This window comes from Callorhinus ursinus, unplaced genomic scaffold, assembly GCF_003265705.2.
Source record: "Callorhinus ursinus isolate GAN/ISIS: 27379988/994484 unplaced genomic scaffold, GSC_fseal_2.0 scaffold12, whole genome shotgun sequence".
Lineage (NCBI taxonomy): Eukaryota > Metazoa > Chordata > Mammalia > Carnivora > Otariidae > Callorhinus > Callorhinus ursinus.
This window is the reverse complement of record NW_027397074.1, coordinates 78,921,144-78,946,032: the sequence shown is the minus strand read 5'-3', so window position 1 is coordinate 78,946,032 and position 24,889 is coordinate 78,921,144. Positions and strand designations below refer to the sequence as shown.

Genomic DNA, 24,889 nt, shown 5'->3' with positions numbered 1-24,889 from the left:
TTTGGCTCTGATCAATTTGTCCACCATGTCCAAAGGAAAGAACCCTGAACTGGTGATTGAAAAACCGTGTACTTTGTGGCAATGTAAAGCATATATGACCAATTTTTACTTCGTTCAGCTCATTCATTTTTAAAAGAAGAGCTGGATTCAGAAAAAAAAAAATCTTAGTTTATTTCCAGACCCAGTGATCTGATTTAGATTCTAAGCTACGTGTTTCAATAAGATTATTTAACTAGTAAGATAGGGAATATCAGAATTACTGCCCTATGTGCTTTCTTCTCCTCCTCTTTCCCCCATGTTCCTTGACTCAATGATATATACACAGTCTGAATATTAGTCACCAAATGTTCAGAGTATTAAGAACTCACAATCCAGATTCCATCAAATTCTACTTGGCTGTGGAAAAGCTCAAATTCCTTTGCCCACCAAACAGCACAATCGGGGTTGGTATAATCAGGAAACACAGTTTTTCCAGGCCAGACCTGCAGGAGAAAAAGAAAAACATTGATCAGAGTCAATTAAATGAATACAGAGCTAGATGACTGGTGGTCTGGGGAGGAGGGGACAGGGGCAAGTGTATCCCCAGCATATATAAGGCATCTCAAAGTGTCAAGACAACTACACACATGCAAACACACACACATACACACACTCCACCACAGCCCCGCCACCAGCCCCAAGGTCCCCCATTCAGTTACCTCCCCAATGAGTGGAGTCACCCCATCTGAAGCATTCACCCATATCTTCATGCCCGAACCCCTGTCATACGGGCCATAGGGATTGCTGGGTGAAGAGTTGTTGGAGATGGCTGGATCCTAAGAAGAGGAAAAATACAGGGAAGCACCCAGCTTCAAGCTTCGAGGCACAGAAAGGAGATTGGGAATTGGGGGGTGAAGGAGAGGGAGGTGGCTATAAAGACAAGGAAGAGCAAGCACCTGATGATCGGGGCAGGGGGGGAGGATGGCACGTACCACAATGATGACCAATTTCTGACTGTTATTGTGTAACTCCTTAACAAACTCAGGGAAACCTTTAAAATTGACTGGATCGTAAGTGAAGTCCTTCCTCTTATCCATATAATCAATATCGGCATGCTGAACATCCTGAAAGCATACACAAACTCCACAGTTTAGGGCTCCAGAATTTCCCTGTTCAAATGACTCAGTCAAATCCTCATTATAATTACCCACCATACACACTGACTCCGTGCCGGGCTTGAAACGGGGTTCTTGATCAGTCCCTGGCATCTAAGTGCTCCTTTGCCAAAAGTAATTTCAAAAACAGAGGACCCATTGTGTCCCTAAGACCTGACCCCCACCCCTGGAATCAGGTTAACTGCATCACCCGGCCTTGTCACCTGGCCCCCTCTGGCACTCAAAACCAATCTAACAAACAAACCACGACAATCACAACAAATCACTAAGGCTATCAAAAACATATCTGTACCTAAATCCTACCCCATCCACAAACTGAAAGGGGAAGAGACTGTCCCACATCTCCCTCATTTTACTGCCCCACATTTTGTTTTGTTGCTTCTCTTCTTTTTTTTATTTTTTACTTTTTTTTATTTTATTATGTTATGTTAATCACCATACATTATGTCATTAGTTTTGGGGTTTTTTTTATTATGTTATGTTAATCACCATACAGTACATCATTAGTTTTTGATGTAGTGTTCCATGATTCATTGCGTATAACACCCAGTGCTCCATTCAGTACATGCCCTCTTTAATACCCATCACCAGGCTAACCCATTCCCCCCACCCCTCTCCCTTCGAGAACCCTCAGTTTGTTTCTCAGAGTTGTTACTTCTCTCCTAACTCAAGTTTTCTTTGGCACTTATTTTTTCCTAATTCAACCTGTATGAAAATAGCGGAGCCCAGAAGGAAATTGACCCTTGCCCTAGGACCTATGTGTCTGCCTCTAAGGGAAAGGGGTAAGGAAGAGAAGAGGACTATTCCAGAGACTACTGGGCTTTTTCCTTTGCACCTCTTGAAAAACCTCACTCTCCATAATTGAACAGACACATTCAAATTTAGCCATTCAAAATATTAAAATATTCTATTGTTATATTTTTGCTCACTTAAACTAGGGAAAGAAATGTTTTGAGAACTCAAGTAAAAACACATTATACAAATGTAGTCAATACAGTAAGCATAAGAACATTTTACTAAGAAAATGTTATAAGAAGAACAAAGACAGATCATCTCTGAACCCCAAAATGGTGGTCTCTAAGTATCATTTCTTATTAAAAAGAACTAGTTCCTTAAAGGAATGGCCAGCACAGCAAAAAAGTCTAGTATTCCAAATATATAAAACTCTTTTTATTGTATATATTTAAAAAATAACTCAGGGGGGAGAAATTATAAGCAGTTGATCCTATTCCCCAAGGGAATTCCTTTATTTCAGGAGGAGGTTTAAAGCCTTACTTACATAAGGGAGCCCTGCCGCACGGTTTCTCTCCACAACTTCCCTCATGCTATCTAGTGTTCCATAATCATAACGACTGAGATGAAATCCAAGTGCCCAGTATGAGGGAAGGGTTGGCCGTCCAATGAGCTGAAAGAAGTATGCAAAATGAAAGCAAATACTCGATTTTTAACAAAGCTTTGCAAGCATTGGTTTGCGGGCACAAGACAACTCCAATTTCCAACACACCATGTCATCAATGTTGGAATGTTACTCTATTTTCCTAGCCCCTTTATAAATCACTGAGGGTGGGATCAACTTGTTGTAGCAGATTTATAATAGCTGCTTACAATAGCACATTTTTTATTATTATGTTATGTTAATCACCATACATTACATCATTAGTTTTTGATGTAGTGTTCCATGATTCATTGTTTGTTCATAACACCCAGTGCTCCACGCAGAACGTGCCCTCTTTAATACCCATCACCAGGCTAACCCATCCCCCCACCCCCCTCCCCTCTAGAACCCTCAGTTTGTTTCTCAGAGTCCATAGTCTCTCATGGTTCATCTCCCCCTCCGATTCCCCCCCTTCATTCTTCCCTTCCTACTATCTTCTTTTTTTTTTTTTTAACATATAATGTATTATTTGTTTCAGAGGTACAGGTCTGTGATTCAACAGTCTTACACAATTCACAGCACTCACCATAGCACATACCCTCCCCAATGTCTATCACCCAGCCACCCCCTCCCTCCCATCCCCCACCACTCCAGCAACCCTCAGTTGGTTTCCTGAGATTGAGTTCCTCATATCAGTGAGGTCATATAATACATGTCTTTCTCTGATTGACTTATTTCGCTCAGCATAATACCCTCCAGTTCCATCACATTTTTGTGCCTCGCATCTGCATCTTAAATTTACTTTTCTTTGTGCTATTTAGGATTTATTTCCTCAGTCATAATCACGATATCATAAGTTTACCTCTAGATACTCTTGAACAACTTGCTCTGGAGTGTTTCCCAAAAACACATAGAAGTCGAGAATGCCCCCGATGGTGCGGTAAGTGACAGCTGGGGTGGGCTGGAAGGCAACCTCTTGCAAGATTTAAAAGTGGAAAAGAAAAATAAAATAAAAATTAGAATTTACTCTAGAGTAATGACTACAAGGTTCTAGACTGAAGGATCGCCAATCATCTGAATATTAAGAAAGTGGATCTAACACCTCAAACTCTGTATACAAAGGGTCACATTCTGATGATGACGACATGTGAGAGGCAAAGCATTTGTTCTGTGACGGATTTTGATCACTGGTGACTAGAGCATCTTCGCTCCCATGTCAGGACTCAGGCTTTCATGAAAAAGCAATCAGTTTCACGAAGGGGTCCAGACGAAGCCACTGTAGCACAGAAGTTATTTTAAGCTGAAGACATTTGAGTTTCTGAAATCCCTTCTCAACAAAAAGCAGGCCTTCCCAAAAGAACTCAGTTGTCATAAATTCCCACCCCCAGCCCAAATCAAATCTTCTCCAAGACAATACATTGGCACCACCCCCAAACATTGTCACAAGAATATCCTATCCCCCAACTGTTCCCCTAAGGGCTCATTTATCTTTCCCAATGTTTCCCATGGGATCCCTTTCTCTCCCTCCCATTTGCATATCAGGGTGGAATATAAGCCCCAGATTCTAACCACCCCTCTGAGAAGTTACTCTTCACTGAGCACTCCTCTGTGTATCAATGCTGCACATGTAAATAACCTGTCTTTTCTCTTGCTAACCTATCTCTTGTCAGTTTGACTCACAGGCCCCCAAATACTGGACTGGCGAGGGCAGAGGAAAAGTGTTTCTTCTCTGACCATCACAACTACAGAACTCGTTGCTCCCGTCTCACACCCCATCATCATTGCAGGAATGTAACCCAATTAGACACACTGAGGTACCAGCCTCAGTGAATCTCACATCAAGCAAAAGCCAAGCTAAAAAACGTCAGAGATTATATTATAAACTCCACATCCCTCTAAGCCCCAATCACAGTTCTCAGAGGTGAAGTCTCCCCATAGCCTTGGTTTGCATTTAGGAATAAAAGGTGTCAAGGTCTACTGAAATGTATTCTTCAGTCATAAGAACAACTCACACAGAGTATCTAGGATCCTGGGATCTTTCTCTTTAAGCCTGATTCAACTTTTTTTCTGGTTCCTTCCAACACCCTGAAACTATGCAATCCTTGAACTATCTCAGTCAATTCTTAGACTATTAGGTATCTTAGAAGTATTTCAGGTCACCTAGAGTGAGTCTCAATCTACAGTGAAGGATCAGAGATTTATTTTTTAAATGTCCAGTTCTTTGCAATCTGATGCATTCTGCAAAATAACATGAAAACAAATTACTAGAAAAGGGTTCATGCATGCACTTGGAAGCTACTGCAATGTTTACTTTCCATTTCTATACTCATCTTACTGTAGACCTGAAACAGTTTGTCAACCATCCCGTGGGCCATGCTTTGAGCAGCTCTGATCCAGTCCATTGATTCTCAGTAGAGAAGAGGTAGGGATCAATATCCCGTCAACCCTGGGAGATTCTAATATATCTCCTCTTCCCCTGTGGTGATTGATTCATTGCCACTGAGATCCATTGTTACTGGTGCAAGCAGAAAAAAAGTACAGAAACATTGATCCAATCTAAACCTTCAAAGATGGGGAGGCTAGCCACTTTTTGGAATCCTGTGATGTTACACTGTTTGGTCTTAAACAAATTGATCTTGCAGGGCCTGACCCTTGCCACTCCACGTTGCCTTGCTACCTTTGGATTGTCTGAGTGTAATATTCACTGCTCAGTTGTAGCTCCCTGGTTAGGCCCAGCTACTGTCATCATGAGGCCAAGGGCATTTGGCTGTTTCCTAGTAGATTTTATATCAAACCCTCTACTGGATGAAAGCCTAAAGAAGGAAAAGAACAAATTGGTAGAAACTGCCTCTGAGTAGATTATAGGAAAGGCTTACTTGTTTTAACTCTACAATAGAAAATATTCCAAAAGAGGTAACCAGATTTAGGAAAATCATAAGCTAGGAGAGAAAGCCCTACTCATGGCTACCATATAACAACAAGTAATGAACAAGGGATGGGACAATCAGAGAACATGCAAGTCCCTGAGCTATGGCTCTGCCATTCTTAAAGGACTCCATTCCTTTTATTATAGTGCTGAAAACTGCTCTTATGCATTTTTTCATGACTATTCCTTTAGTCTTTTACCCATGGCATTACTGTTCATCAGAAACACTCCAAAGGACAATCCACTAGCATCTTCAAGACACAGGAAGAATGTCTGTGTACCATATAAGTTAGTTCCATCCTGCAGAAAGAAAATTAAAAATAAACTTACCATCTAATAATCTAAACCCCAAATGGCTAGAAATGACTTAAGAAATCAGTGTTAATCATGTGAGTAACTGACAGGGAACTCCTGGTCAAAGAAGACACAGATAAATCTTTAACATATCAAGTCTAGATTTGGTTGATGTCAACCAAGTGAATTAGTATTCTCTTATTGAACTGAGCCAGTTATGACCATTTATCTAGTAGAAATGTGAGAGCCTGTGCTATCTGTCAAAATGTGGGAGAAGAGTTTTGAAACCGTAGTTCAAAGAATCTCTTCTCTCAAAGAGGCTTAACCTAACCCCATCTGCAAAAGCTCCATCAAGCCTTAATATGAATCTGACATCTTTCTAATGTGCAACTAGAGGCAGCTCTACTCAAGATATCTTGGTCTTCCAGGCTTTCTAAAGTCTAGACTTTATAGAACTCGAGCTGACCGTCTAAGACTTTGGAACAGTAGTTCTCAACCTGGGGCTGCATCCAGTCCAATTAAAACAGAATCCCTGGGGGTGGAAGCAGGCATTGATATTTTGTTAAATTTCTCCAGGTGATTCCAATGAGTAGTCATGTTTGAAATCACTGCTCTAGAATAGCATTTCCTAAAATTTGGTGTGCAGAGAAATGAGATATGAATCTTAGTTAAATGCGGATTCTAATTCAAAGGAAGAAGGAGCCCACATTTCTCACATGGTGATACCCATTTGAGTAGCAAAGGTCTCAGGCTCCTTATTAAATAATTACCAGATGAACCGCTCTGACTCAACACCTTTTCTGTCTTTCTGATAGGCATATGGTACAGTAAAGAGCATGGGCTTTACATTACACAGGCCAGGGGTTAGATCGTATCTCTGTTACTTCAAACTTTTTTTTTAAACATTGGGCTATTTCTGAGCCTCAATTTCTTGCCTCTTAAATGGAGTCAATTATGCTTAATTTTTTAGGGTTCTTTTGGTAAATAGAGATCGTGTATTAAAAGAATCACTTAATAAATTATTCCAATGATCTCCTTTATCCAGAAACTAGTTCTGCTTAATCAGGAAATTGGCTGAACAAGAGCTGTAAGTAATATTGCTGAGCCTAGGAAGTAACTCTGATTTAGATTTTCACAGTCAAAACAATATAAAAACTAAAACTAAAACGAAATCAAACAAAATAATAACAACACTATTTCTTTTATTCTTTCACTGCCCCAAACATTATTCGTACAGGAATGAGCAAGACAGTATTTTAGTTGCTATTTTATCCTATTTTGCTGACAAACCTGCTATAAGTTGGTGATTTAGAAAGGTCAACCTAAAATATATGGAGATAATAACCCATCTATTGTGCAGAGTCAATATTAGTAATGTTTTCTCCACAACTAGTTAGTTCAAAAGGAAAATAAAATGAAGAGTAGTTGGCATTTACTGAGCACTTTTTTGTGGCAGACACTCTTCTAGAGACTCTATATGGATAAATCCCTTTAATTCCCATCACAACCCTACAAGGGAAGTATATTCCCCTTGTTTTATAGATGAGAAACTGGAGACGCATAGAAGTAACTCACCCAGAACCACATAACTGGTGCGTGGAATTCAAACCTAAACAGCCTCACCCTAGAATCTCACTCTTAACTATTATTCTGTACTGCTAGGAGTTATCTTCAAGAATGAGGCTGACCTTCAGTGCAGAGGGGCCCATCCTAAAAACTTACCCCATTGGGGGTTGTGTCCCTGGCAAACATGGACCAGGTCTTCCAATTCAAATCGTGCCGGTACTGTTGATGCACCTGTTCTCCCAGACCGTACACGTTAGCACTGGGCAGTCGGGTGGAGAGCTGCAGGAACTGATCGGCAAACAGGAGGGGTCCGATGCCTGAGTCCAACCTAGACTCCGATGCAAAATGCAGGGACAAGTGGGTAAGTAGAGTGGAGAGGACACAACCTTTTAGAAAATTGTCCCTTACATTTTAATGACTCATATCCCCTGCTTTCACTGGCCCCATTTGCCCTCCAGTGATGTTTTCCCATGGACACCAAGAGATCAGGGCTTTTTCCCTTAGATACACTACTACACGGCCAAAATATTATTCTTACATTATAATAGATGTTCCATAAATAGTTACTGGTGGATACGTGGTAAGATGGATGGAGGAAAGGGAAAAATAAGGCGGAAAAAATGCTCACACAGTAATAAAAATGAGAGAAAGAAGGACCCAGCCCAGTGCCTGGCCCATAATAATGCTTAGTAATAACCACAACAACAAAAAAAGAAGCAGCAGCAGCAGGAGGAGGAGGAAAGAGGAAGGCAGAAGAAAGTATACATTTGGAGAGTCTGGTCACCAACAGTGTGCTCACAACCTTCAGGAGCATTGTTGCGATGCACGCACCCTTCCTTAGGCTTGCAGACCTCTCTCCCATGTCCTTCCTACTCAGATCCCCAGACAGGTTTTCAAAACTTACAGAACACGATTATTACTTCTTCTGATCACTTTGATGCTAAATGGCTGTTTGGAGACCATAACTTCATAGGTCAAGGGAGAAGCAGCATCTCCTTTGAAGGGTTGCACATGTTCATGAGGTACTTTGTACCTGTCCTTGCTCTGGTCAGTTAGCTGCCCAGGACATGAAGGGAAAGAAAGCCAAAATAAAAACTCCTCAGTATTTCCAAAGTGGAAACCTCCCTACCAACAGCAGTGCTTCCCAATGACTATGCTCATGGTACTGAACTCAGGCACTGATCCAAATGGCATGATGTCCGAGGCAAACATATCCATTATATTACCAAATTCAAGTGTTTAACACTTGGACAGAAGTTAGTTTTTTGGTATAAATGGACATTGTAAGTCTACAGAGATGAACTAGCTCTAGAATTTTCACAGCTGTGATCATTCTTTTTCTTTTCCCTCCTGACTACATTTCACATGGTATCAGGGGCAAATAAATAAAAGCCAAATTTCACCGGTTGACTCTATAATCTATATTCAGGAAGTTATCACACTGAAGGAAGGCTACAGACGCCTTCAACATATAGGTACTAAGTAAGAATAATGTCTGTAGAGAAAAATGCCTCCATTAGCAACATTGTCAATCTTGAAGTAACTGCAGCCATCAGGTAGAGAATGAGCACTTTTCCAAAAATATTTTTAAAGAATAAACAAACCACAACCTTAAAGTGGAAACGATTGGACGTCTGGTATTCTGCTGTGAGAAGGACATTGTTGACATCATTTCCAAATAAGGATGGAGAAGGCAACCTTTTCAACTGGGCTGTGAATCCTAGTATGTAGAGGGAAAAAGGTTTACATAGCTGGCTGTGTAAACTCACAAGAAGTAGCCATATCTATGTCAAAGGGGTGTAAAAAGCCTTTCTTTCTTGGGCGCCTGGGTGGCTCAGTTGGTTAAGCGACTGCCTTCGGCTCAGGTCGTGATCCTGGAGTCCCGGGATCGAGTCCCACATCGGGCTCCCTGCCCAGCAGGGAGTCTGCTTCTCCCTCTGACCCTCTTCCCTCTCGTGCTCTCTATCTCTCATTCTCTCTCAAATAAATAAATAAAAATCTTTAAAAAAAAAAAAAGCCTTTCTTTCTCAAAAGAAGGGAAGAGATAGATGTCTACCCATCATTTGTTACTTTGGGCCAGATTGTAAAGCTAGGCACTGTCATTATCTTACCCATGCTTCTCGCTTACAAAATCAGCTTGAAACCTCCCCCAAAAGGCCTAATTCTCATTCCATCAGCCATTCTGCATTAACCACATACCCTTTACACTCTTAGACATTGATACACACACACACACACACACGCACACACACACACACACACATCGTTCCTTCTCAGTTATTTTCATTTTACATTACAGGTGATCATATATGCTGAAACCATCTCCCATATTCTGTGATAAGCCAGGTGAGAATTGAGACCATATTAGAAAAGACCATCAGGCCAAGACCCTTGGAGGGGCAGCATGCCTCTTCCTTTATGTTAAGAGCTTCCCAAAGTAGTCACCCTCTATTATCTCCCAGAATGTTCACTATTATCCTCTGCATCTTGGGGTGGGAGAAAGAAGAGGAGACATTTAGTCCATGAACACTGACAGTGACTAGCTAACTTTCATAAAAATGTTTATGAAATTGGAATTGTTTCCATATCATCAAAATCACATCGTATTAGAGCTGTAAGTAGTCTCAGAGGTTACTAAGTTCAAATCCCTCTCAAACCCCTCCCCCAAGTTAGAAACTTGGGGACCAAAGACATCACAATGTTTGTACAAGGTTACCAAGGGACATAAAGTAGAGCCAGGAATAGACCATGTGTCCTAACTCCCAAGACTGGATTTTTTTTCCTTGATGCCAAAATAGATCCTAGCCCTGGCTTAAGAACAGTGCCCACCTTCTGTCATAGGTGGTGGTGTGTGATACTCTGCAGGCCACTAAGGCTTTCCTCTGCAGCGAGCAGAGGGTCTGGAGCTCCCGCCTCATTGTCTGGCTTACCTGCATTTGTTTTGACAAGGTCACCCTCCATTTGATAACCATGACTTTTAGAATAGTAGCACCAGGGCACATTTATGGTCCCCTGAGGTCTCCAGCAGCACCCACGCTGATCACATGTGGCCTGAAATAAGAGATTAATCAAATAATTCCATTTATTTGTAGAACATCATCATTTATAAATATATTTTGAGCTTGTGGTATCATTAACCTCATTTTATGATATTTAGAGAAACTGTGCTTTATCCCAGTCAATGCACAGCTTGTACTCAAAACTAATTTTTCTGCCCAATGTCCTACCCTGTTACTGTTAATTTATAATAATATAGGGACTGCAATGGAGTCCCATATCTGCCATCACAATAAAACTGGCAACTTCATTTAAATATCCTAAACTACAATATAGTTATATCACCAGTAACTTAAAATTGCAAATGCAGCTTCACTTATATTAGTCTGGGTATTTAAAAAAAAAAGAAAAAAAAGGACTTTGCTTTATTCAGAAGCTTTGAAATCAAATCAGTTTTGACTTTCAAATATGTCTATTATGTGTGTATGTGTGACGTATATGTGATAGATACATACATATATACACAGTCTCTCAACTTCTCCCAAAGCAGAAAGTAATTGTTCCGTGATACCCAAAGAAATTCTAATTTTTAGTTAAGAAAGGTGCCCGCTTTATACCACAATTAATGACAGAATCGAGTGGAGATTAAAATGAACACAATCCCTTTCTCACGTCAACTAATTTATTTGGGAGGGGCACCAGGGTAACTACAAAAAAGTACAAAGAAGCCTCTTCCTCTTGAGTGTGGACTAGACCTAGTGACTTGTAACGAACAGAATAAAGCAAAAATAATGGGATCTTGCTTCTAAGATTAGAGCACAGAAAGATTATGTCTCCTGTCTGGCTTCCTCTCTTTCCCTTGCTCTACTAGAGCCCACGGCAAGGGACTAAGGGAGATCTCTGGCCAGTGGCCTTCCAGGAACTGAGACTCTCATCCAACAATCCTGGAGGATCTCGATCCTGCTCACAATCATACGAATGAGCCTAAAAGGGATCATGCACAGTCCCAGCAGACGCCTTGATTGCAGTTTTCTAAAATACTTTGAGCCAAAACATCCAGCTATATCAAAGCCAGATTTGTGACCATAAAAATATGTGAGAAAATTATGTTTGTTGTGTTAAGCCATGAAGTTTTGGGATAATCTGTCACAAAGCAATAAATAACTACTACATCCTGCTACATATTTTACAGATGAAGAGCCTGAGACAGGCAGAAGTTCACAGAGGTGAAATGACGGGCCAAAGGTTACTCAGTTAGCTATTGGGAAGGCAAGCACCAAAACTTAGTTCTCTTGCTATCCACTCTCTTTTTTCTATACTCTGGGTGGAGTTTCTGTTAAGCACATTTTCAGGAGGATGTAGCCTTGCTTTGCAAATGATAAGACAAAAAAAAAATGGCTTAGGTATATGAACAATTGGATCTAAACACATGCTTATTTTTATGTGGATACTAATTTAAGGATGGAAAACCGTGTCCATCTGTGGACGACGTGGCTGCGGGATTGGGCTGCACTGGGAAATCCACTTCAATCAACAGGTTTTGGGTTTTTTTTTCCTTTCAAAACCCACTCAGATGAAACCTCAGTACATCAGGCAAAGAGAAAGGTGCCAAAAAGGGTGTTAAACAGATGGTTTCTGCATGCTGCCCAGAGCTTAATGATTTCTTCACTGAACTGGAAGGGGCAAAGATCAAAGAGTGGCCAAAGCAGCCAGAAAAGTGAATAGTCTCTGTTGGGCAACTTGAAAATACCAGTTCCTGCCGTGGCCCTAAGCAGTCACGAGGAGTGGAAAGAGAAGCGTGGTGCACATAAACAGGAGAGTAAAAAGATGTGAAACCTAGGAAAATTGCTGTAGAGAAAAGCTGTACAAAATGATGGTGTGAACAGGACCGAAGGGGCATAAAGAGAAGAATTGGACCCAAGATACAAATGTCCCTCTAAGTTCAGGTGAGAATTTAAATCTAAGAGGAATTGCTGAAATAATACAGCATGTGTAACTTCCAATACAGTATTAAAAACTCAGGGGAAAAAGTCCTCAATACAAAAAAAACTAAGGAAAGAAGACACGGATATGGGGATGGGGTGGGGGACAGGTAGGGAGCAGCATATAATGAAACAGAACATATGGGAAACACAAAATGAGACCTTAGAAGAAAATTTATCATGTCAATTATCACATGTCATCTGCCAATACCTTAGAGGTCACTATTCTAAAATCGTGGGAAGCACAGAGTTTAGTAGAGCTGGCTCACGCTCAGAAGGCATTGATTTAATGGACGGATTGACCTGAGCACACTGCCTCATTTCACTGACAAAGACTTGATAGTCTGCAAGGAAACAAGACTTAGTGATCAAATCACAGAGTTTTTCAGGAGCAAAGCCAGAACTAGAACCTGGTACTGGGGCTCCCCTAACACTCTCCTGCCCAAGGGCTACACTACCAGTTCAAGGCACAGAGCATAAACTTAAGTCTGTACGCAGGACCTGATAGCTCACCGCTCCTCCTAGCACTGTATCATGGCTCTTACCTAATGCTGTGTAAACACAGAGTAATTTTGAAGGTGGGGATTCATAATGATCTTTGCAAAATGCAATTTGCTTGCTGATACTCATAAAATTTGACTCATTAAACACTTATTGATAAGAAAATGGAATTTGCAAAAATATATTACAAGCCAATAAGTAAATAATAATTACCGAGTATGTCTGCTATAAAATATGACAAAATTTTCTGAATAAGAAATATGGTAACTTCTCAAATATCATCATAAAGATTATTATCAGTACTCTTGTTAACCATAGAAAGGACTTACTGTAAACTGTTCTCAACTGTTCTGGGATTGTGGGTAGAAGCCCTCACAAGGAAGTAGAAAGTGATATGCTCTTTCAGAATGGATAGGTTTTGGATAAGTACAGAGAGTTGTCTCTAAAATCTGTATGGGAGAATGGCCTATGTGCAGCTTGAGAGGCACAAAGTTTAAATAGGGTCTAAGATGACAGACTGAGTATTTGAACTTGACCAAATAAACAGTGATGAAGACTACAAGTACTCAAGCTGGGTAGCAATACAATGAAAGTAAGATGTTCAAGGGGGCAGTTTCAATCCTGTGTGTAATGGAACAGGCAGGGAGAAATGGAATTCAGAAGAGGCACTGGGAATCTGTGGGAATAAGCCACCTGTGAGGTGGTGAAGGCCCAGCATGACCATAGTGAGAAGGGAAATGAAGTGCTTATTCTGGAAAACATTGTTAAGGAAAATGTTTAAAATACATGAAACATTGGCCAGAGGGCTTGAAGGGAAGAGGCAGGCAAGAGTTCTGCTGTTTCTGCCACTGAGATGAGAAGCATAACAGAAGTATGAACAGAATCTGATGGTTGAGGAGGAAAAGCAGATTTGATGAGGAGTGACAAGTTGAGGCGAGATGATCGTGGGACACCCAAGTGAGATGCCCTGCAACCAGCTGCAAGCCCAAAACTAAAGATCAGGCTAGAGATTTTGATAACTGAGCCATCCCTTTTTTTCCCCTGAGACTCATGGAAGAGACTCTTTGAGCTCATTCTCTCCCAAGATGTCTCTCAAGAGTATTCCATGTGGCTTTACAGATTTATAGGATTCCCTCACATTATTAGGAATTAAAAACAATGGGATCTACAACAAAGAATTACCTGAAGGGAAATTTATACTGTTAGTTCTTTATAAGTAACCTTGGAGGAGAGGAAGAGATAGGAGTGATAAAATGGTACTGCAATGGCCTCAACACTGGAACCTTCCACTAGCCTGGTATCATATTCATAATTTCTTCCCACTTCTCTACTCCACACAGCCATCTATGTCTCTTTTACATGTACATTATATAAATACATCATTATCCATAGACTCAGCCTCTCAACAACAATCTGGAACAGCATATAGCACTCAGGATATTTAAAACATGCGCCAAAATGCCCAAGATATACCTTCTATGAAAAAACAGGCCATTGAAAGTACTCCCAGCGCATTTCTCTCTGGCTGAGCTAAAGAGGAGCAGGCCAGTGAATGAATGCCAAGGGTCATAAATTAATTCGGTTGGTACAACATATAAAAAAAAGCAAAGTTCATTTACTGAACTATAATCTTGATACCACAGAAATTTTGTGAAAAGTCTTACAATAAAACCCCAAAGAAACATTACGGGTGCAATAACGACATCTGAAGTTCAATAGTCAGTATCAAGATGGGGTGTTGTAGGAGAATGAACAGACTGAGGATGCATTAGTCTTCTAGCTGGGCTTCCAAGCAATGGGGTTCCTAGCACACTTTGACAGGGGCAAGTGAATGGGTGTGGATCAACTTTCTGCAAACCTACATCCTGCCAAACATCCTGCTTGGGTGCAGGATATCTAGACCAAACATTCTGCTTAGGTGCAGCGTATCTAGACCACAACTTCCCTTTCCTATCAACAAAGCGGCACATTAATGGTCCTCTCTCGTCAAGCTCTAATTTACCTTACCTCCTTAGGGCATTATCTTCTCTCTGACACCCACCCTGTATCTTGGTCATATGGGACCACTTGATATGTCATGTGTGTGCCCCACAATTTCCTCATCCATCACTTTGTTTATAGACCTCTTCTATTTTGAATTCACTATTCAGCCGGACTTCAGTTGATGATCAAGAAATACTGCCGTAAATACCCAGATGTCTGCACTACCTTTCATCTGGTATTTATTATCTTCTTCCTTCCCAAACATGGCTCTTAAAACTTTGTCCTTATTTTATTTTTTTTTAATTGTCCTTATTTTAAATAATGTTTTATGCATGTGTATCACTTTTCATTGTAGATCCGAGACAGCCTTTGGAAGTCTCTCTAGACAGAGAAAAGGCAAGAAAAGGCAAGAAACAGAGGCAGTAACAGAGTCAGAGAGAACTAGTAACAAAGTAGGGTTGCCAGATAAAAGACAAATCCATTTTTAGTAGAAGTAAGTCCCAAATCTTGCATGGGACATTCTTATGCTAAAAACGTATTCATGCTTTATCTGAAATTCATATTTAATTTAATCTGTCAACCCAAAGGAATTTTCTCACTCTTCCTCTCCCAAAGCTGCATTGACACACAAGCATGGATCCAGGATTCATTTGCCTGAGCCACAAAGAGCTGCAATGCAAACAGTTCTCCAGGAGTTATAAACAGAAAACAAACAAATTAACAACAACAACAAAAACTATCCAACAGCATAAACTCTTAAATGAAAACAGGATCCGTAATTCAAACCTTTGTCGGTGGCTGGTCAGGGATGCAATTTATCCGTTCCACTTCACTTACTACTGGGCACGTAGCAGGATCAGGGGTGGTACTTGTTGTCCCAGGATCTGGGGTAACTGTCGCCCCAGGATCTGGGATAATCCCAAAAACAAACATAAAATGACCATCAGACAGGTCTAATATCACAAGCATTTAGCATGATTGTCATAGTTCTCAACACCTCCATATATATGAAGTCAACTACTGATTGGGTTTCACCCTGAGGTCCTTGAAATGTACACATTCACTTTAGAAAGCCTCATTAGTTCTTGCTGACTGCATTTTCCTCTGTGTATACTGCATCATCTCCTTCCGCCACCAGGAAGGAGTTTGGCTCCACCATTAGATCAAAAAAAAGGTCACCATCAAAGTAAGAACCAAATCTACCTTCTCTAGTCCAGAGGTCAGCAAACTATAGCTTGTGGACCAACTCAGGTCACAGCCTGATTTTTAAATCCAGTATTGCTGGAACACGGCCACACCCACTTTTTAATGCATTATCCATAGCTGTTTTTGTGCTACAATGGCAAAATTAATTAGTTGTGACAGAGACTATATGGCCTGCCGAATCTGAAGTATTAAGTACCTGGCCCTTTACAGAAAAGTTTGCAGACTGCTCTGATCCTTTACTTCCACCCCCAGCAGCTGGTTCACAATATGTTTGTGCACAGAACATGGGCGGTGTATGTTTTCTCAGTTGCAGTTGTTTCATCAACGGGCTTTCCCTCAACAAGGAACACTTCTGAGTGATGACATTCTTATGTAAATATAAAGTCTCATACGACAAAAATATAAAGGAAGGCCACCAATCTAAAAATTGGCCGTAGGGATCTGCCCAAAGGCTTTGATTCAGATTTTAAAATCAGTCAAATAAAAGACACATTTATTGCATTCTAAAATAAGGAAGTGAGATTTCTTTAAGTCACTCTGCAATAAGTTAATAAGGACATTAAGACAGAACAATGAGGCTTTTAATTAGTTTCATTTCTGTTCCAATTCAAAAGTGGTGGATTGAGAGAGCTCCATATTTGTGCCACTTTCTGCATAAGGGTTTTAGTTCCATCTTCAAAGCCATGGAATTTTAAGAGTTAAACAATCTTTGAGATTACTTGATCTAACTCCCCGCAAAAGTAAAAATTGTCAGGGCTGGGACAGAAGGAGTGGGAGCAGAGAAGTCTTCTTCTAGCCACAGACTGACCCTTCATCACTTGGTTCATAGAAACTGTTCCTAGATGAGCCAGGTGAGAAGTCAGGGATAACTCGGCACAATCTAGCCCCTCTTTCAGAATAAGACAGTTCAATAAACGTTTCAATAAATAACTCTGGTAGTTGTTACTTTTTTTTTAAGATTTTTTATTTTTTATTTGACAGAGAGAGAGAGAGCACAAGCAGAGGGAGTAGCAGGCAGAGGGAGAGGGAGAAGCCAGCTCCCTGCTCAGCAGGGAGCCCGATGCAGGGCTCCATCCAGGACCCTGGGATCATGACCCAAGCTGAAGGCAAACGTCCAACCATCTGAGCCACCCAGGTGCCCCTAGTTGTTACTTTTTAAAGAATCAGAACTTTGGCCTAAAATACTTTGATTATATACTTATTCAAATGCCTTGCATATAAGGGGTAATTGGTTAATAAAGGTTAATTATAATTGGTTAATAAAGGTTAATGAAATGAGAATTATTCAATGCAATTCAGCAAATTTATTTCAAGGGTCAATTGTGGAATCCTGCACTGTGCTAACTGGGAAATAAAAGTATCGGCTTAGGCCTACAGTGACTACCTAGTGAGCTGTCACACCTCCAGTCAGGGGTTCACAGACACACATGTAACTCTCCCCTCCCCCATACACACACGCACTCACAACAATGGACAAGAGAACATCACGTTCCTGCCACTCATGAAGTTTCTGCTCTGGGAAGAGCAACACATGGAGGGTGAACATCAGAGTTCCTTGTTACCTTGTGATTCCAAAGAATCTTTAGCTGAAAGCACAAACAGAGGAATAGTGATGATAAACACCAGAAGCAGAAGAACACTGAGCATAAGCTCCAAAGTCGTGAAATCTTTCAACTTCTTTCTTGCCATCTGCAAAGAAAGGAAAACAATTTTAGATTTGAGTTTTATTTAATTTATAGCTAGTAATTTTCAAATGGACAAGCTCAAATGTCACATAAGTAAAATGAGTAACTAACAATCCTTCATGTACACACCCATCAGCTAGATTAAAAAAATTATCAACTCATGACCAATCTCATTTTTTCTTTATTCTACTTACTTCTCTCCCTAACCTTGGATTATTTTGAAGCAAATATCAGATACCTTTTTATCTGGGTGAAAATATCGAAGTATCAGGGAACCTGGCTGGCTCAGTTGGTAGAATATGTGACTCTTGATCTCAGGATTGTGAGTTTGAGTCCCACGATGTAGATGTAGAGAGATTACTTGATTCTTTTTATTTAAATTCAATTATTCAGAGGGAGAAGGAAAGATGGTGGAGGAGTAGGGGACCCTATTTCAACTGGTCCCCGGAATTGAGCTGGATATCTCCCAGACCACTCTGAGCACCCATGAAACCAGCCTGAGATGCAAGAAGATCTGGATCTCTACAAACAGAATATCGCAGGCAGTTGGTTTCGAGGTACGAAGCAGGGAGCCGTGATTCCGCCGGCAGATATCAGAGGATAAACGGCAGCGGGAGGGAGCCTGGCCATGGGGATCCTACACCGCTGGTGAGCGACAGCCTCACGCGCTGGGGACAGGGCACAGACTCGCAGACCAGTAGGGGTGGGGAAAGGACTTTAGGGCAGCCCCCAGGGCAGAAACCCGGAGCGGCCCGGTCGCGGCGTGCAATCTGGGGGCAGCTGGCGGTTTTAGAAGCACAAAGGGCAGAGACGTGCTCGGAGCTGGAGGCAGGACTGGGGGCGCTGCGGAGGGGCGCACAACCCAGGCCGCTGCTGTTTATAGCAGCACAGACAGAAACGGAGAGAGTGTGGCCTGGAGAGCTCACTGAAGAACAGACTGTGGTCTCTTCTGCTCTAACTCACCGAAGAGACGCGGAAAACCATCAGGGAAAGCCGCCAGAGAACAAAAGCCCCAAAAACTGATTCCCGCGGAGGCCATCCCCCACCACAGGGGAGCAGGGCAACTCCGCCCAAACAGGGCTGCCTGAGCCACAGCGGGGCAGGCCCCTCCCCCAGAAGACAGGCTGGGAAAACAAGAGGCCAGCAACCCTAAGGTCCCAAGAAAACAGGTGCATCTTGCTTGGGTTCTGGTCAATAATTTGGACTCATACATTCCCTCAAACACCCATCAACAGAATGACTAGGAGGAGGAACCCCCAAAATAGAAAAGACTCAGAGACTATGACTTATGCCACAGATTTACAAATGGATGCAGATATAACCAAGATGTCAGAAATGGAATTCAGGGTAGCAGTTGTGAAGACAATAGCTAGAATGGAGAAATCAATTAATGGCAACATAGAGTCTCTAAGGGCAGAAATGAAAGCTGAATTGGCAGAACTTAAAAATGCTATCAATGAAATCCAATCCAATCTAGATAATCTAACAGCTAGGGTAAGTGAGGTAGAAGAAAGAATAAGCGACCTGGAAGACAATATAATAGATAAAAAGGGAAAAGAGGAGGCCAGGGAAAAACAACTCAGAATCCATGAAGATAGAATCAGAGAAATAAGTGACACCATGAAGCGTTCCAATGTCAGAATAATTGGAATCCTGGAGGGAGTGGAGAGAGAGAGAGAGTGGACTAGAAGATGTATTTGAGCAAATCATAGCTGAGAACTTCCCTTCCCTAATCTGGGGAATGAAAGAAACATTCATGTCCTAGAGGCAGAGAGGACCCCTCCCAAGGTCAAGGACAACAGGCCAACACCCCGGCATGTAATAGTAAAACTTGCAAATCTTAGAAGCAAGGAAACCATCTTAAGGGCAGTTAGGGGGAAGAGATTCCTTACGTACAGAGGGAGGAATATCAGAATAACATCAGACCTATCCACAGAGACCTGGCAAGCCAGAAAGGCCTGGCAAGACATATTCTGGGTACTAAATGAGAAGAACATGCAGCCAAGAATACTTTATCCGGCAAGGCTGTCATTTAGAATGGATGGAGAGATGCAGAGCTTCCACGACTGGCAGAAACTGAAAGAATATGCGACCACTAAGCCGGCCCTGCAAGAAATATTAAGGGTGGTGCTGTAAAAGGAGAAAGACCCTAAGAGTGATATACAACAGAAATTTGCAGGGACAATCTATAAAAACAACATCTTCACTGGCAACATGATGACAGTTAATTCATATCTTTCAATAATCACTCTCAACGTGAATGGCCTAAATGCTCCCATAAAATGGCACAGGGTTGCAGATTGGATAAAAAGACAGGACCCATCGATATGCTGTCTACAAAAGACTCATTTTGAACCTAAAGATACAGCCAGACTGAAAGTGAAGGGATGGAGATCCATCTTCCATGCCAGCGGACCTTAAAAGAAAGCTGGGGTAGCAATTCTTATATCAGACAAATTAGATTTTAAACTAAAGTCTGTAATTAGGGACACAGAAGGACACTATATCATTCTTAAAGGGTCTATCCAACAAGAAGATCTAACAATTGTAAATATCTATGCCCCCAACATGGGAGCAGCCATCTACATAAGCCAACTGTTAACCAAAATAAAGAGTCATATTGATAACAATACATTAATTGTAGGAGACCTCAATACTCCACTCTCAGCAATGGACAGATAAATCAACAAGGAAACAAGAGCTTTGAATGATACACTGGACCAGATGGACCTCATAGATATTTACAGAACATTCCACCCTAAAACAACAGAATACCCATTCTTCTCGAGTGCACATGGAACTTTCTCCAGAATAGACCACATACTGGGTCACAAATCAGGTCTCAACTGATACCAAAAGATTGAGATTATTCCCTGCATAGTCTCAGACCACAATGCTTTAAAACTGGAACTCAATCACAAGAAAAAAATTTGACAGAAATTCAAACACTTGGAAGCTAAAGACCGCTCTGCTCAAGAATGTTTGGGTCAACCAGGAAATCAAAGAAGAACTTAAACATTTCATGGAAACCAATGAGAACGAAAACACATCAGTCCAAAACCTATGGAATACTGCAAAGGCGGTCCTAAGGGGGAAATACATAGCCATCCAAGCCTCACTCAAAAAAATAGAAAAATCCCAAATTCACCAACTAACTCTACACCTTAAAGAACTAGAGGAAAAGCAACAAACAATGCCTAAACCACACATTAGAAGAGAAATAATTAAAATTAGAGCAGAAATCAATGAATTAGAAACCAGAAACACAGATCAGATCAACGAAACTAGAAGTTGGTTCTTTGAAAGAATTAATAAGATCGATAAACCACTGGCCAGACTTATCCAAAAGAAAAGAGAAAGGACCCAAATTAATAAAATTATGAATGAAAGGGGAGAGATCATGACTAACACCAAGGAAATAGACACAATTATTAGAAATTATCATCAACAACTATATGCCAATAAACTGAGCAATTTGGATGAAATGGAGGCCTTCCTGGAAACCTATAAGCTGCCAAGACTGAAACAGGAAGAAACTGACAACCTGAATAGGCCAATAACCAGTAACGAGATTGAAGCAGTGATCAAAAACCTCCCAAAAAACAAGAGTCCAGGACCTGATGGATTCCCTGGGGAGTTCTACCAAACATTCAAAGAAGAAATAACACCTATTGTACTGAAGCTGTTTCAAAAAATAGAAACAGAAGGAAAACTTCCAAACTCATTCTATGAGTCCAGCATTACCTTAATCCCCAAACCAGGCAAAGACCCCATCAAAAAGGAGAATTTCAGACCGATATCCCTGATGAATATGGATTCCAAAATCCTCAACAAAACCCTAGCTAATAGGATCCAACAATACATGAAAAGGATCATCCACCACGACCAAGTGGGATTTATCCCCAGGATGCAAGGGTGGTTCAACAGTTGCAAATCAATCAGTGTGAGAGAACACATTAATAAGAGGAGGGAGAAGAACCATATGGTCCTCTCAATTGATGCAGAAAAAGCATTTGACAAAATACAACATCCTTTCCTGATTAAAACTCTTCAGAGTATAGGGATAGAGGGAACATTCCTCAAGTTCATAAAATCCATCTACGAAAAACCCACAGCATAAAAAAATTAAAAAAAAAAAAAAAGAAAAACCCACAGCAAATATCATCCTCAATGGGGAAAAGATGAGAGCATTTTCCTTAAGATCAGGAACATGTCAAGGATGCCCACTCTCACCACTATTGATCAACATAGTACTAGAAGTCCTAGCAACAGCAATCAAACAACAAAAAGAAATAAAAGGTATTCAAACTGGCAAAGAAGAAGTCAAACTCTCTCTTTTCGCAGATGACATGATACTTTATGTGGAAAACCCAAAAGACTCCACCCCCAAATTACTAGAACTCATACAGCAATTCAGTAATGTGGCAGGATACAAAATCAATGCACAGATATCAGTTGCTTTCTTATACACTAACAATGCAACTGTAGAAAGAGAAATTAGCATCAAAAACCATAAGATACCTCGGAATACCTCTAGGAACTACAGAACACTCATGAAAGAAATTGAAGAAGACACAAAAAGATGGAAAAAGATTCCATGCTCATGGATCGGAAGAATAAACATTGTTAAAATGTCTATGCTACCCAGAGCAATCTATACCTTCAACGCCATCCCAATCAAAATTCCAATGACATTTTTCAAAGTGCTGGAACAAACAATCCTAAAATTTGTATGGAATCAGAAAAGACCCCGAATCGCCAAGGAAACATTGAAAAAGAAAAGCAAAGCTGGGGGCATCACGTTGCCCGATTTCATGCTATATTACAAAGCTGTGATCACCAAGACAGCATGGTACTGGCACAAAAACAGACACGTAGACCAATGGAACAGAATAGAGAACCCAGATATGGACCCTCAACTCTATGGTCAAATAACCTTTGACAAAGCAGGAAAAAAACATGCAATGGAAAAAAGACAGTCTCTTCAATAAATGGTGCTGGGAAAATTGGACAGCCACATGCAGAAGAATGAAACTCGACCGTTCTCTAACACCATACACAAAGATAAACTCAAAGTGGATGAAAGACCTCAATGTGAGACAGGAATCCATCAAAATCTTAGAGAACATAGGCAGTAACCTCTTGACATCGCCCACAGCAACTTCTTTCAAGATACATTTCCAAAAGCTAGTAAAACAAAAGCCAAAAATGAAGTTTCGGGACTTCATCAAGATAAAAAGCTTCTGCACAGCAAAGGAAACAGCCAACAGAACAAAGAGGCAACCCACAGAATGGGAGAAGATACTTGCAAATGACACCACAGATAAAGGGCTGGTATCCAAGATCTATAAAGAACTTCTCAAACTCAACACCCAAAAAACAAATAATCAGGTCAAAAAGTGGGCGGAAGATATGAAAAGACACTTCTCTGAAGAAGACATACAAATGGCTAACAGACACATGAAAAAGTGTTCATCATCATTAGCCATCAGGGAAATTCAAATCAAAACCACATTGAGATACTACCTTACACCAGTTAGAATGGCAAAAATGGACAGGGAAAGAAACAACAAATGTTGGAGAGGTTTTGGAGAAAGGGGAATCCTCTTACACCATTGGTGGGAATGCAAGTTGGTACAGCCACTTTGGAAAACAGTGTGGAGGTGCCTCAAAAATTTAAAAATAGAGCTACCCTATGACCCAGCAATTGCACTCCTGGGTATTTACCCCAAAGACACAGATGTAGTGAAAAGAAGGGCCACATGCACCCCAGTGTTCATCACAGCAATGTCCGCGATAGCCAAACTGTGGAAAGAGCAGAGATGTCCTTCACCAGATGAATGGATAAAGAAGATGTGGTCCATATATACAATGGAATATGACTCAGCCATCAGAAAGGATGAATACCCAAATTTTACATCAACATGGATGGGACTGGAGGAGATTATGCTAAGTCAAATAAGTCAAGCAGAGAAAGTCAATTATCATACGGTTTCACTTATTTGTGAACATAAGGAATAGCATGGAGGACATTTGGAGAAGGAAGGGAAAAACGAGGGGGTGGGGCATTAGAGGGAGAGATGAACCATGAGAGACTATGGACTCTGAGAAACAAACAGGGTTTTAGAGGGGAGGGGGTAGAGGGGATTGGTTAGCCTGGTGATGGGTATTGAGGGCACGTACTGCATGGAGCACTGGGTGTTATACGAAAACAATGGATCGTGGATCACCACATCAAAAACTAATGATGTGTTGTATGGTGACTAACATAACATAATAGAATTTAAATAAATAAATAAATAAATTCAATTATTCAACATATAGTACATCATTAGTTTCAGATGCATAATTTACCAGTTGCGTATAACACCTAGTGCTCATCACATCATGTGCCCTCATTAATGCCCATCACCCAGTTACCCCATCCTCCCACCCATCTCCCCTCCAGCAACCCTCAGTTTGTTTCCTAGAGTTAATTTCATGGTTTTTCTCCTCTCTGATGACTCCCCATTCAGTTTTCCCTCCTTTCCCCTTTGATTCTCTGTGCTGTTTCCTATATTCCACATATGAGTGAAACCACATGATAATTGTCTTTCTCTGATTGACGTATTTTACTCAGCATAATACCCTCCAGTTCCATCCATGTCAACGTAAATGGTAGGTATTCATCCTTTCCCCGATGGCTGAGTAATATTCCATTGTGTATATATATATATATATACACCACATGTTATACTTTAAAACTTTTTTTTAATATTTCAGTATTAAAAAAGTAAACTTCATGAAAGCCAAACAAAATATTGTTAGAATAGCAAAACTATTTTTAAATAATTCCTTAATCATCCAATATCTAGTCAATGTTGAAATTTCTCTTATTGTCTGATAAATATTTTATAATTTGTTCTACTTTTATCAGAATGTAAGCAAGATTTATATATTGTAATTGGTTTGTGTCTGTTAAGCTTTTTTTGTTGTTGTTTAGAGAGAGAGAGAGAGCCCAGAGTGGGAGGAGGGGCAGAGAGAGGATAGAGAGAGAATCTTAAGCAGGCACCATGCCCAGCATGGAGCCCAACAGGGGGCTCAGTCTCAAAACCCTGAGATGATGACCTGAGCCAAAATCAAGAGTTGGATGTTTAACTGACTGAGCCACTTACCCCTGGCTCAGGCACCCCTGTTAAGCTTTTTTTTAATCAATAAGTTTTGTTCTGTAGATTTCCCCA

General features: G+C 40.8%; 1 protein-coding gene across 1 annotated transcript in view; it reads right to left on the bottom strand.

Moving 5' to 3' along the window:
- Nucleotides 1–24,889, bottom strand: part of MGAM (maltase-glucoamylase) — an 81,061-nt gene that overhangs the window by 50,501 nt on the left and 5,671 nt on the right. The window contains exons 2-13 of the mRNA XM_073899296.1: nt 17,547–17,673; nt 15,565–15,686; nt 10,246–10,366; nt 8,926–9,035; nt 8,220–8,371; nt 7,472–7,643; nt 5,656–5,755; nt 3,392–3,504; nt 2,434–2,559; nt 972–1,103; nt 699–815; nt 369–482 (exon numbers count right to left, since the gene is read on the bottom strand). Coding sequence (XP_073755397.1) covers nt 369–482; nt 699–815; nt 972–1,103; nt 2,434–2,559; nt 3,392–3,504; nt 5,656–5,755; nt 7,472–7,643; nt 8,220–8,371; nt 8,926–9,035; nt 10,246–10,366; nt 15,565–15,686; nt 17,547–17,673 — 1,506 coding nt within the window. The remainder of the gene's footprint in view (nt 1–368; nt 483–698; nt 816–971; nt 1,104–2,433; nt 2,560–3,391; nt 3,505–5,655; nt 5,756–7,471; nt 7,644–8,219; nt 8,372–8,925; nt 9,036–10,245; nt 10,367–15,564; nt 15,687–17,546; nt 17,674–24,889) is intronic.